Raw genomic sequence first — 15,193 nt, forward strand, 5'->3', positions numbered from 1 at the left:
CACGAAGAGATCGAAAAATCGATCTCTTCTTTCGATCTTTTCGATCTTCAAAAAAAGGTGTTAAATTTTGTAAGTGTATTTACATCAAAAAACCGATTTACTCTCACCACAGACTGCGTAGTAAATTTAACGAACATAACGTCAACATCAGAATCGCTCCCTACAATGACGTCACTATTTGCGTTTCCGATATTTACGAATACAGCAACATTTGAAGGTTTGTACCTCCTTCCTGTGCTCATTGGTCCTTACCGTCACGACAACATTTAATTGAATATTATAAAGGAAATAATTTCTTGGGGTGCCAACGTAGACAAGCGTATATATTTAATCAGTGGATCGATCGTACAGCCAAATATATGATCGATACGTCAAGATCGATCTTTCTCTGAAGATCGCCCAATCCTACATAGCTTGATCTGAATCGAGAAAAGACATAACAAAAAATATCCCATTAACACACGTTTATCCTCTTCGGCTTTACTTCGTGAAGCAGCTTGCCAACAATTTGCTCGTTTCCTTCTACCGCCCCGAGTGAGCTGTGTCGCACGGGCTGCTTGTCATGGTGACATAGCGTTATCAGTCGGTTCGTTGATTGCTTGTCATTTTGTCATTTGGAGATATTTTTGATTCCTTGGTCTTGAGCAACGTTTCTGAAAATTTTCAGAAAAATACAAATAAATCGAAAATTTATGGATTTGCGAATTTGTCTGGAATCGATCATCAATATTCATGTACTAGAAAGTTCATGAAATTACAGTCTAGAAAGGATCTGCAATTAAATTAAAGTCTTAATTATTATAATTGATCAAATTTCGCGATCTTTTGTTTATATTTGAATTCGAATGATTCATACTTACAATCTGTATCAGAGATATCTATTTTTTTTAAATTACAAAATCTTAAAGACATATGAGTTTGGGATCTCAAAATCATTTTTATTTTAACTTTCAGAGTTTTAAGAATTTATCTTTGACATATATTTTGAACATTTTTCAATTTGTTTTCCTTGTTTTTTTTTCCGTCGATCTTGTTTTTCGGGCTGAGCACCAATGCTACCGACCCCAGGGAGGCAGCTCCCAAACCTGGACACCACCTAGGGTTGATGCATATATTATGTCACGCTCTAAGGGGTGAAGGGGGGGTCTAAGATTTTGTGACAATCAATGCATTAGGTATAGGAAAAACGTGACGATAGGGGGAGGGAGGTAAATTTTTCCTCGATTTAGCGTGACATAATTAATGTATGGGCCCATCGACTCATCAACTCATGAGCCAGGGATCAACGGCTTTACTTCCCTTCCGAAGGAAGGCGTGATCAGAGATGTTATGCCTCAAAACATCCCGGCGACGCCGACTGGGATTGAGAGGTAATCACGCTTTCCACTACACCACCGGCGCTGCTCTACATTCTCCTATGTTCTAAATGTATTTATTCTATTGCCATATTTCAAAGCCAGAAATTAAGAAAATTATAAATTCTAAGTTGTAGAATATAATGTTGGTACCTAGGTCTGAGATTTTATTGACGATTAAATATAGATGATCTAAAAAAATCTAGTTACAAAATTCATGGAATTCTCTAACCCTGAGAATTATCTAACATGAGAATTTTCTAAAGTTTGAGATCCTTTAAACCCTTATGAGATCCGGACGATCATTGCTTGTTCAAAATCAGTATGTTTTTAAGGCTCCCCAAGCATTGTTATGAAATAAATACAATAAAATTTAATATTTCCCCATTAAAATGATAGTAAGCTTCGTCATAATAGGTTGTATTACTGGGCTAAGAGGAAATGTAACCAACAGGAAAATAAAATAAGAAACTGCCTTGATGTATTTTAATTGCATGGCACTTCCAGATTTTCTATTTAACCGTAGTTTGACATAACAAAAAAAATGCCACAGGCCCCCGCTAGGCCCCTCCAGTAAAATTTTCTAGCTACGCCAATGCTGATGGTATAAAATACAAGATTTTTTACCTAAAGGTTTTATGTTTTTTGTTACTTCATACGTGAAGATTATGATTTTCAGAGTTCGATGGATATGCTATACTAATATCAACATGATGCATTTGTGTGATAATTTATTAACTAGAGAAAGATCTGAAGCGGATAGTTTGACATCTGATACGTTGAGGGGCTGACAAAATCAGGTCATTACTGTATTCAATTACGCCGAGTAACAACACAGGTGAAAAATGACAGTTACGTTATGTCGAGGTAGATCTGTATTTCATACGCTTCGTATGAGCTTCAACCTGAACTCTTTTTTGGCACAAACTCATCCCTTCCCTCAGATCAGATACCCAACATCCACACCAGAAACCACGCAGGCTGCTCGCACCCATAAATCTAATCGCAATCCCGCCCCGAAACTATAACACATCGCACAATCCCCGAGCGAAATCGATTGGTCCCACGGTTTTTTGCCCGATCACGGGAACAATAATTTTTTATGACTTTATTACCGAAGCGCATCGACGACGAACGACATGACGACAACGCGAATGACTGCCTAATTTGCAAATTATAAATGTCAACATAAGAGAACATAGACTTCATTCCCCCTTCCCTCCCCTCATCCATTAAGGAAAGAAAAAGTAGCATCAATTTCAAATGCATCATCCTTTCTTTCCTTTTCCCCCACATGCTGCATGCAAACACGTGAACGCAACAAAAAAAAAGGGGTTGAAAAAAAGTCAAACCGTGTCTAATTTTCACGGTTGTTGCCGAAGAACAACGCTCGAAAGCGAAAAGACGACTAACCTCATAAACATTAGCATATTTCAGTTTCACGAACCCACCACAAGGCGGACGACCATCGCGTGAGCACATGCTAACTGTTCGAAAACGGTTACCCAGGTGCTAAAGCAGCAGCAGCAGCAGCAAATGCCACGCGATGATAACCATCTCATTCGGGCGGATTAAAAGCCGATTTCAATTCGTTGCTCACTTGATTTGCATTTAGCATGCACCAAACGACGACTTTCGGCAACAACCATCATTAAAATCCGCTTTTAATTCCCATTGTTGCGCCCGCCGGTTTTTGAATCACGCGCAACTGCTTCGCTTTTCTTCTTTCAGGACTCAATCAAACTAATCTTTAAGCCCCCGTCCCCGTGCCAAAACATCTGTCACGGCTTATTGAAATAGTACAATGCATGCAACTTACCGGATCCCCGACTGTCGTCGGCCAGTTCCCGGTGCGATGAGGACGAAGGCGGTGGAACCCGTGGCCTCAGCAGTAGCTCCTGTCCCGGGCTGATATCACATATCACTTCGTACCATTGCTGAAACGATTTCGAGTGATGCATTAGCGGGATGGAATTTCGAGGAAAAATAGGACGAGGGTGGGGACTCACATAACCATCCTTAAAGTACTGTTGCACGTTCACTTCCGCCAGGCTGCTGGTGCTGCGGATGTTCCGGGACCAGTTGGCCGATTCGAGCGTGGCATCCAGCCAGCCGCGCAGGTTCATATCCATAAACTGCAAAGAAGCAAGGGTGAAGAAAAGATATGAATGAGAAGCGCTGCATTAGTCGGTGGTGGACGGTTCGAGAACTAGAGAGATAGTCGGGGCACACACTCAATAAAGTGTTATACGGACGGTTGGTGAGATCCACTCAAAATTGAGTTGAATTGGACTCGATTTTGAACAAAATGGATTTGCTCTAAAGGGAGTTGAATTTTTCGAGTCTATTAGTGAGTTGAGTGGATCACATCGTCCGCAAGGAGCCTTAGGCTGAGTAAAATGTTCATCGATTTTTAATCATATTCTGGAGAAGCTCGGAAATCTACTTCTGACAGTTCGTCCGTGCTTGGAAGATCTAGATATGCTGTTTTGGTACCGTAAAACGAACCGAAATACCGACTATGAATTTCTGGAAACGGGTAATTTCGGTAATTTTTATTCAAAAAGGTTGTTGTTCACTAAGGGTATGCGGTGTAAAAGGGAATTATACGGAATTTCGCTAAACATTGGAAAACAGCAGAGTTATTAAAGTTTAACATGCGGAAAATGGTTGTGCGGTCTTAGTTGAATACCGTTTTGCTTCATGTGTCTGATGTCGGACACATTATAATTATATCTTGAAATACTTATACATCTATATGGTATAAACATTAAATAAATATATATCCTAAATGTAAATAATTTTTCGCTGTGAAAAACAGGTGATCATGTTTCGGACAAGACAGGGTTACTCATTTATTTATTAATTCCATGAGATTATACGACATTAAACATGAATTCATATGTAACGTAGGTATGATAAACGAATAACTTTGAGATACATGATTGTGATTGCTATCGTACGTAGCCTAAAAAACCACACACAAAGTTGGGTGTCCGAAACATGAATCTTTTCTGTCTGAAATTCGGATCTCTTCACAGACAACAGTCCGAAGTTTGAATCTTGGTATCCCTAGTTAAATAACACTTTTTTTCGAAAAATGTTGATGTTTACTTTCAAACATCATCTCAGATAACTAAATTGAAAGATACTTCAGCAATGTATCGAAGAAACGAAACTTAATAATGTGTTACCATAAAGTATATGTTCGTTTTCTGCAGCACATACCTTAAGTGTCCGAAATATGAATCAGATTGCAGGAAATCGAAAATTTCGTTTCGTTTCGTTTCGTACCATTTCGACGAACGCAATTTATGATTACAGAAAATGTTGAAGTAAATTATGCATAAATGCGAATTCATATGGTTTACAATAAGGTGAAAACATCCAAAATGTGAATGTTCCAGTAGACCTTAAGTCACAATTTCGTTTTGTTTTGCTGTTGTAGGGTTTCATTCCGCATGCCCCTATTGTTTACTAGTTCAATAAGAGCATTTATAAGGTTTACTGTGTCATGAACTGGTCGAGGTTTCAAGCCTCTTCCAATATTCACTGTCAAAGGCGACTCCAGTCAAACCAGGGATGCCAGATACTTTTGAAAATTGTCTGTACGGCAGCTAAGGAAATGTCTGTATCAGTGATTTGGCATAGTGATGGTGGGGTGGAGGTGGTATCTCAGAACTAGGTTGCAAATGCTCAGTTCGCATAAACACATATTGTTTTTAATAATTACCAATTGCGAATTGCTGTCAGTGTCCAGGTTGCATAAGGCGAAATTTGAAGTAAAATCAGCCCTTAACCTGCTTCAACTTTAATTCAAAGGTTTAAAGTAAACTTTGTAATTAGGAGTTTTCAACTAGTAATATCTCATTGGGTTGTGCAAGTTCTGTGTACCTTCATTAGCCTATCATGAACATTTCTAGGACTAAGGGTCATATACTTTCATGAGATTCTCTATATTATTATGTTTAATGATTTTGAAACATTTTTGACGTTCTTCGAGTTTTGTTTTGGTTTGCAAATTTAAAGTACTGAATTTCCTTAGACAAATTTAAAGTACTGAATTTCCTTAAATGTCCAGTAATTCTCCCAGATCATAATAGCAATTTCCTAAGCATTTTCAAGATTTCCTTTTTTTGAAGTTCTCTTAACTTCTTTGAGGCACTCTTAACTATTCTTTAGTTGATTTGAAATTCTCTCAAATTACTCTATGCTTGACTAAGGATCATTTGAACGTCTTCGAAGAGACTTTCTTAGGTCAATGAAAAAAGAATCGAATAGTTTTGCCAAACTGCCTTGAGGTGTCCCTTGAGCCTTTCTGGTATTACCTAATATACAATAATGTTCCTTGAGCTTCTTCATAGTTCACTGAAATTCTTTGAAGTTTAAATTTTAGGAGAATTCACTTAACTATTATGTTATTCACTCAAACATATTTTAGGAATTTCCTGATACAAGCAACACGCTTCTGTCTCGACCAATTGCGACAGCTTGATTGAGACCGGAATAGGAGTTGCTACAATCATTTTACGACAAGTGTGCTGCTAGAGGAGCATATCTGAGATTTTTCAAACTACAATGAAGTTCCTTGAGCTTCTCCAAATTTCACTGACTTTATCAGAAGTCCGCAGCCGTTCTTCGGAGTTTAGGAAATTTATTAAAAATCTGCAACACTTCCCTTGAGTGCATCAAACTTCTATGCTGCTCTCTGAATTTGTTTGGAGTTCGATGAACTTCTCAGATAAATTCTAAGATAATCAGGGATATAATCAAACGAAGGAGTGACGAAGCAGTAAACTTCGAAGATCCTAAAAGTTAGTTAGAGGATCTGCCAATTCCAGAGCTGTTTATCATACTCCAGAGAGGTTCAGACACTTTCTGGGAATTCCAGAAACGTTCTGAAAACTTAGGAGACCTTCGAAAATCTTCATCAAACACTGCCACATTATAAAACCAGAGCATTATTTCAATGATTCCATAAAAAAAACCGATGAGAAAATTATAATTGAAGACATTTTATTCTAAAGCACTTATGTCGATTTGAAAATGTGTCCTTGAAATTATTGAAATGGAGTCTTCAAATAATTATAATTGAAACATATTTGAAATCAGGCTAAGTAGAACCAATCCGTGCAAAATTCAAACCAGTCTCAAAATCTGAAATGAATTCGAGTGAAATCCATGCAATCATCAAACTCGTGTCACCCGAGTATAAGAAACATCACAGCTTTTTGGCAAATATGTGCTGTACAATAAATGTATGTTTTAAGCGAATCGATTAATTATTGAAATTTTTTTTGGATGTTGATGGATAATTATCAACGTCTGTATAAATCTGTAACTTTTTACCTATGTCTGTATAATGTCTGTACTCTGTATGAAGTCTGTATGCATGATAAAATGTCTGTAAGAATACAGACATGTCTGTATATCTGCCATCCCTGAGTCAAACTCCTCCGCGATTAACACCAGCGACTGTCCGCTTTAAAAATCGTTAACAGAGAGTTCGAATGACTAGTTCACACATCGTGTCGCACTCTTCCAACCCAATCAAATTCTTCATTTCATCTCCCTCACTTCGCATCTTATGCATTCGTTTCGAAACCGATCTTCGATTGCCACAACACAGATATGCACACTTAGAAATAACTAATCTTACACGTGACGGAATCCATCTTTGACATAAAGGATCAGACGTAAACAAAAATTTCATGTAAAATCAATAACTTCGCGTCTGTTATGACTCAATTTTATGTCAAAATTGACGCTCTTATATGTCAGTCTCAGAGCACCTAAATTGACATGATTTGTGTGTGGATCAAATTCGTGTATTCGGAGCGTTCCGAAGCTCAAGTTAAACCAACCTCGGTGCGTATCAATGTCCTTTATATAAGGTCTGGGTCAACAGGCTTATTGGTGTTAGAATGAGCAAATGTTTAGTGGTGTTCGTGTTTCATGGCAATGTTTATCTTTTTACACGAAACAGCTGTAGGCAGTGACGTAAATCTCACTGTTCGCAGTATGGAATGTAATGGTAGAGTGACGTCGTCACTTGAGCGCTCAGAAATGTTTACAATATTTTTGCGTCTAAAACCAGCAAACTGCCTGTTTGCCCGGATCTTAAGCTGGGTTTAGGCAGGGCAAGTCAATTGATCGTGTAAACCATGCCATTCAACTGACTTAGGCTCTGAACCATTTGGTGGATTATTTTAACTTTTGGTTAAAATTTGACAGATGAAAAGTTATCGATTAACCCTGCTATCCGAGCATGGTTATTTCTGACAGACAAGAAGTTAAATTTTGACAACCGTGGCTCGAAAACCGGTCGATCGACAGCACGGGGATTTTCGAACATAGAAAATAACTTTCGAAATGTCACTTTTAACCACGAGTTAAATTTAACTCGGCAAATGGTTCACAGCCTTAATCAACTCACTTGAATTGAAAAAAGTTGAACTAGTCTAAACCCAGCTTTATATAAATGTCATTGGGTGCGTATCTGTCAATAAGCTATTCGTGTACACTGTACCAAAACAATATTCTCTCTTCGAATGAAACCTCAGAACATTCAGGTCGGAACATTGAAATCGCTTTCTCGAATGATAGCTGCAACAGGATGACGGTTTGTTTGGTAATCAAATGATTTTCCTCTCGAATACAGAATGAACATTGATGCGAGAAGCAAACAGACCTCAGTTGAAATACGTAATGGTCTCTGTAGAATTATTGTTATCCCAAATTGAAACGCATATGGTATTGGTTCAGCCTCATAACGTAAATCATCCAAAACACGATGGTGTACATAATTCTATCGAAAGCCATTTGCTGATCTGAGCTGACAAACGAGGTGGAAACATAGCAATCGCTATCAGTACAAACATTGGTAAAGCATGAAAACCAAAGATCGTATATTTCGTGGTGGAGTTACTTCTACTAACAAACGATTTTGTATCCATGAAGAAATGGCTGTTCATTGCTATTCAAAATAGAAATGTAAACAATCGAATTGTAAATCTATTTTAAAGCATTTGCAAGTCATCCTATTTTTAAATGGTTGTCTTCTGAGCGCTGAATATTTAAAACTAATTTTCAAATAAATGTCATCCTTTATTTGGATCACATTGATATGAATCTGATGACGAATTCAACCATATGGCAATCATCAGAAGTTCGACAGCATATTGTTAAAGGGCTTGGCCAATGCAATAATCATTCGAAGTATTGCGGATGTTTTCGTTCAGTGTACGTCGACGCTCAGTGCTGCAGTTCTTTTTATTCAATATTGAGTTTAGCCTCTCTCTTGCACTCGTTATTGTTGTCAAAAAAGGAACGAGAGATTCGACCCAAAGATATACACACTTAGAAAAAATAATGTAAATTTAGGTGCTCAGAGACTGACATATACGAGCGTCAACTTTGACATAAAATTGAATCATAATAGACGTGAAATTCAGCTCAATCAAACGTGCTTTTCGTCGAGTACCGTTCTTTTCAGTCTCGGAGCACTTAATTTTACATGACATGTTTGTTTACGTCCCATAATTTATGTCAAAGATGGATTCCGTCACGTGTAAAATTAGGTATTTCTAAGTGTGTAGTTCAGCCCAATAAGTTACTTTTGAGTAAATTGCATATTGTCAAATTTACGTGAATTAAACTTAATTTTGGTTAGAATATACTTAAGGGTAGGTAATTTTTACTGGTGTTAAATGGAAACTATTATATGCGATTTACTCAAATTTGAGTTATTGGGCTAAACCCCCGAGTTTAGGGAAAAATACTTAATTTTGGGTAGTTTTTCATCTCCGTGTTCCATGTCACATAAACTACATACTGATCTGATAGACTTTAGTTAATAAGAAGTATCAATTGAAATCAATCAAAAACTCTTAACTTTTAAGATTATTCAAAGGTTATGATGATGATTTTATGATACGAAATCGTTCATTTTTGCAAAAGCTGATTTACGAGGATAGGCGGGATATTGATGCTGTAACATCTACTTAATGGGAGAACAGCGACTCACCGACGCTCCCATAGATGCCACGGAGTTGGATGGTTGGGAAGGAAATGGGTCAGGATTCTCTATAAGCAAGCGAGTTGTAGTTATGTGGAAATCGTGGGAGTGAACCCATGATATTCTACTCAGTAAGCAGAATCGGTTGCTACTAAGCTGACCGAGCTCATCGTAACACATCACATCTTACGTTATTCGTGCTATAAATTTATTTTTATTATTATTATTTCCAAGGACCCCCGATAATCTGAACGACACTTCATATTAACGGGATTAATTTTTAATTTTAACTTCTAGCAACCCTATGACCATCAGAAAAGCGAGATTCTGGAAATCAAAATGTATATAAATCACAATCTGGCATATCCTTGACATATTGCACGGCTGTTTTATCTAACTCATTTTTTGAGAACTGTATACTCAAATTCGCAGTAAATCTTTCTGGCTTTTCCTCAAAAAAAATCTGCTCGAATATGAAGTAAATCGAAGACACGTTCAAACAGCCTATAAATATACTCGTAGACTAAGTAAATTTTCTCTAAATCTCCCTCATAACCACGCAGATATTTGAGGAAAATCGATGATGACAAACTCAAATTTGAGTCCCATTCAAGGGCCGTGTGGTTTTCAACTAATAACATTTAGAGCCATCCACTAGAACAAAACCAAACAAACATATTCAACTGAAGAAGATTCCCGTGACAATCTACAAAACTTTTGATTGACACTTACAGAAGGGTTTCTCCAACTCGATGAACAAAGAAATATTATTTTGTATTTCACCGTTTGCTTTCTTTCCTCCCTGCACCTTTTGTCCACTTTTCCCCCGATGCCAGAAATAGAACAATGAATGAAATATGAAAATGAGCTACCTGAAAATTGTGTCTGCGATTTTGCAATGCTACAGCTCGTCGTCATGAGGATTATCATTATCTTTTTCACACCTCATCTGCTGCAGTTTGCTTTGAAGTTTTCCCGAAGCCAAATCTCTCGGAACTCATCACTGCAACAGTCGGGCATTGTCTTTCCTTGCCGGGCAATTTGCTGTAAGGACTTGTCGTCTTCGACGGAAAGTTGTCATAATCCCTTGACACTTGAAATTGGCAGAAAATCTGTGCAGCGGTAAGTTCGCTTTGAGTGTGGTTTTCATGGAGGCGGAGAATTGCTAGCTCATTGGATAATAATTAGTAACGTGCGATAATGGTTTGGCACAAATATTTGCAGAAATTGTTGTTTTATTTATTTATTTATTTAAAATTTACTAAACTATATTTATCCAATCAATCTAATTATGTAATGCGTCCAAACAAAAATCTGACAACCAAGACGTAAACAACGTCATCACCTGAAAAGCCAACCGAAAGATTGAGTACAATTTGATAAGCATTCAATTCCCACCGGCTCATCAATCAATCGAATCGCTAAAGGAAAACTGTATTCTGTCCAGTTGGCAATTGGCTCGCAAAAAGTGAAGATTCCTATCACTGACTAGGTAAACACAAAAGCAGCAAAAGGCCCTTGATCGAAACGAACATCCGATTAAGCTGTCACAAAACTCATCAGCCCGCATCATCCGCATTAGAGAGCAGCCTACCTACCTGGCTTCCCGGGAGGAGAAAAGTATTTAATTGGTATCTTCTTAACTTCATTCGGCACACGGAAAGTAAAGAGGAAAGTTCTTACGGAGGCAAACATTTCGACACCATCATTACCACAAACGATTTTTCATCGTAGATAGGTGCCTCTACGGGGATGCGGCAAGGAAGGAAATTGCACTGACGTGCTCCGAGAGTGGGAATCAATTTTTCAACTCAGAGTTGAAGCATGTCTCATAGATGAACGATAGAGGATTGTCTGTTTTGAGATTGGCTTAATAGTGTCATCATTTTTCATTTTTTTTTTCTTACGGGAAAAAGCGAACGATAACAATTTCTTCCAGGAGGTCGGAACGAAGTTAGATCATCAATCAAGCCCTGCTTGCTCTATTTTGACCAAAGCGACTCGCAGAAAATCGCAACATATTGATTGCTCATTTGGCTTAGATTGTTGTAACCTAATCCGACCAATAAACGATCGCGATGAGTTGAGCGGAAAAATCAACAAAATGCGGTCGAAAATTTGACCACATTGTAGCAATCCGCAGCCAGCAGGATAAAGTTGCTTTGTCTGCGGAAAGCCGAAAAAATGACTGCCTCTTCTGCAGCACGGATGCGTTGGTAGCAGTTGGAAAGGGATATGCGGGCAGCGACAAACGGTCGGGCGTGAATTGTGTACAGCTAAGCATTTCATTGCTCAGGGTGGGTACCTTTTTTCTGCGCTCGGTTAGTGCCATTGTGCGGTTCGGATCAGTTACAGATGATTGCAAGTAGTTTTGATAGTTGCTAACGATACGCACTGCGAGGGTGAATGGGAATGGAAGCTGGAAAAGAAGTCACTCTTAGGTGAAAAATTCAGCAATTTGACTGGAATGTAATTCTTAGATCCTATTTGATTACAACAATGACAATGCAACAGATGCTTAAAATTTGTTATGATCATTTTAGTAAGTTTTATGCTACGAACACAAACCGTGAAATGTAAGATTCCAACACATATTTATACAAAATATTCACAGACTTTATAACGAATCGCTGCCTGTGTGATTATTGTGTAGTGTGGTCGTCGGAGGACTTTTCAAATAATTTTATGAAAATAAAGTGTATACATTTCTTGGGAAAAAAAATCAAAACGATTACAATTTTTTCCGAACTCATCCCCAACATTTTCGATGCAAGATGCATTATGGAAGGAAAATTGTCTGATTTTAATTTGTTGTTTTGACGTAAGACTACGTCTGTGATTTCTATATGGGGGTACACTTTGTGAAAACCAAAAATGGAACATGTAACAAAATTATGAAAGATTTTGAACGTTAATAACTCAGCTGCCACTGGACCAATTTCATTAATTTTATCGCCAATCGAAAAGATATATTTCTACGCATTTGTTAAATTTAAAACTTCATCATTTTTACAAAATATCACTATTGAAAATTGCATGAATATGCAACTGTTGCTTTGATAGTTAAAATTCTCACCGATTACTTGCGATTTCCCTAACATAGATTTCAAAGTTGAATTCCATCCGGTCTCACCAAACGGTATTTATTCAATCACCGCGTGGTGAGTGGTGGTGTTCTCCAGTACACAATGAAAAGTTGCCTGCAAACAGCGACCTGCAGCCCACATGAGCGTCTATAGAAAGAGGAAGAAGCTGCACCGCTATTGATCGGAATCATTAGCTCTTCGTGAGTCGCTGTGGGCCATCTATGTCAAGCGCGGCTTACTAAAGAGTCTAAAAAGAGTAATTCCTATTCCTACACAAAACCCAAGCTCCTGCTGCAGTTAACAAATGAGATTTATTATATAAGATCACGAAGTCCTACGTCAAGATTGCGTACAACCCCATAAGGCTGTCCCTTGTAGTTTTTTTTTACGAAATTGAAGAAGTTCATTGGACAGGACTTCATACCAAGTTTAGTTTCTGAATTTAGTTCTTCAAATGTATTACTGATGGCTAAGTTCAGTTGATTGCATGTGCCCAAATAGATTGCTAAATTTTCACTATTATTGTGTGTTATGTCAATTCTATGTTTTTACAGGCTACTGACCGCTTAGTAGCTTCAAAAATCATTTTTCCAAGTATTATACCAAACGGGCTGGACCCTATATGATTACTTCAGTATCATAATTCGAAAAGCAGATTACAGCAGCATCTCAGACTTGCTCTCCAGCTTGGACTGGGAAAACATCCTCGATCATCACGATGTTGAGGTATAGCCGCAAGAACGTTTTCACACATTTTAGCGTATACTATCGACAGACATGTCCCGAAGATAAGTCACCAGAAAACAGCTCATCATCCATGGCAGACTAAGGAGCTCCGTAGACTGAAATCTACTAAAAGAGCTGCACTACGCAAATACACCAAGTACCGTGCGTTCCAATTAAAATGCTATTATGTTCGACTAAACCATCAATTCAAACGGATCAGTCGCCAAAGCTATTCGCAATATCACCAGGGAATTCAGCGCAGGATGAGATCACATCCGAAATCCTTTTGGAACTATGTAAACGAGCAGCGAAAGGAATCCGGTCTTCCATCGTCCATGGTGTTCAATGGCGAAGTGGGATCCACAAATCAGGAGATTTGCCGACTCTTCTCTCTCAAATTTGCCGATGTTTTCACTGACGAGAGCCTATCTGACGAATATGTTAACCTCGCAGCAAGCAACGTTCCAATGCACGGCGATACATTAAATGGCATCGACATCAACGATATGACTATTTTAAGAGCTGCTTCAAAGCTGAAATCTTCTTGCAACCCTGGACCCGATGGAATCCCGTCCGTTTTTCTCAAGAAGAATATCGATAGTCTATTGACTCCGCTCTGTCACGTGTTCCAATTATCGCTTCGCTGTGGTATTTTTCCTTCTTGCTGGAAGTTTGCTCACATGTTTCCTGTTCACAAAAAAGGAAACAAACGAGATGTCAAGAACTATCGTGGAATTACCTCACTGAGCACCGTATCGAAGCTTTTTGAACTAGTCATAATGGAACCGCTACTTTCTCACTGCAAGCATGTTTGGAGTGATGATCAGCATGGCTTCATGTCAGGTCGTTCCACCACCACCAATCTGCTATGCCTCACATCTTATGTAACTGATAGCATGGTTGACCGAGCTCAAACGGATGTGATTTATACCGATCTGTCAGCAGCGTTCGATAAGCTAAACCATGCTATTGCCATTGCTACACTAGACAGACTTGGGATCAATGGTAACCTATTACAATGGTTTCGATCGTATGTAACCGGTCGCCAACTGATGGTTGCCATAGGCGATTACCGATCTGATACTTATCCTGCTACATCGGGGATACCCCAGGGTAGCCACCTTGGACCTTTGATCTTCCTGCTCTACTTCAACGATGTGAATTATGTGCTTGACGGACCTCGACTATCGTATGCTGACGATCTAAAAATCTACCTTCGGATTCGTTCCATTGCCGACTGTCACTTTCTTCAACGCCAGCTTCATGCTTTTGCTGACTGGTGCACCTTGAACCGAATGGAAGTTAACCCGGCGAAATGCTCAGTAATCTCCTTTTCTCGGATAAAAGAACCAATCATCTTCAACTACAACCTATTGGGTTCAGCAATTGAACGAGTGAGCCACGTGAAGGATTTGGGAGTCATTTTGGATTCGCAACTCACATATAAGCAGCATATTTCGTATGTCGTTGATAAAGCTTCCAGAACACTAGGCTTTATCTTTAGAATAACCAAAAACTTTACTGATATTTATTGCCTGAAGTCATTGTACTCCTCACTGGTCCGATCAGTCCTTGAATATTGCTCAGCAGTTTGGAATCCAAGCTACAACAATGGTGTTGAAAGAGTCGAATCAGTCCAGCACCGATTCTTACGCTTCGCCCTTCGGCGATTGCCTTGGAGAGATCCTTTCCGTTTGCCTAGCTATGAAAGCCGATGTCAGCTGATTGGTTTGGAAACTTTTTCGACCCGAAGAGACGCTGCAAGGGCTTTACTTGATACATTGCAAGGAAGAATCGATTGTCCTACTATCCTCGAAAAAAATCGATTTGAATGTACGACCACGTGCACTAAGAAACAGTCTTATGCTGAGACTTCCCTTTCGTCACACGAACTACGGAATGAATGGAGCAATAAACGGACTGCAGCGAGTTTTCAACAGAGTTGCCTCAGTGTTCGATTTTCACGTACCACGTCAGACGCTTCGCCGTAGTTTCACCTCGATATTTTC

General features: G+C 38.7%; 1 protein-coding gene across 4 annotated transcripts in view; it reads right to left on the reverse strand.

Annotated features, from left to right (window-relative positions):
* The window catches only part of ham (hamlet), a 145,629-nt gene that overhangs the window by 70,221 nt on the left and 60,215 nt on the right, over positions 1-15,193 (reverse strand). For all 4 annotated transcript variants that reach the window (XM_065220711.1, XM_065220713.1, XM_065220710.1 and 1 more), the window contains exons 4-5: positions 3,365-3,490; positions 3,175-3,292 (exon numbers count right to left, since the gene is read on the reverse strand). In XM_065220711.1, the coding sequence (XP_065076783.1) occupies positions 3,175-3,292; positions 3,365-3,490 (244 nt within the window). The remainder of the gene's footprint in view (positions 1-3,174; positions 3,293-3,364; positions 3,491-15,193) is intronic.

This window comes from Ochlerotatus camptorhynchus, unplaced genomic scaffold (assembly GCF_037179485.1).
Source record: "Ochlerotatus camptorhynchus isolate MF236.1 unplaced genomic scaffold, CSIRO-AGI_Acam_v1.1 ptg000131l, whole genome shotgun sequence".
Lineage (NCBI taxonomy): Eukaryota > Metazoa > Arthropoda > Insecta > Diptera > Culicidae > Ochlerotatus > Ochlerotatus camptorhynchus.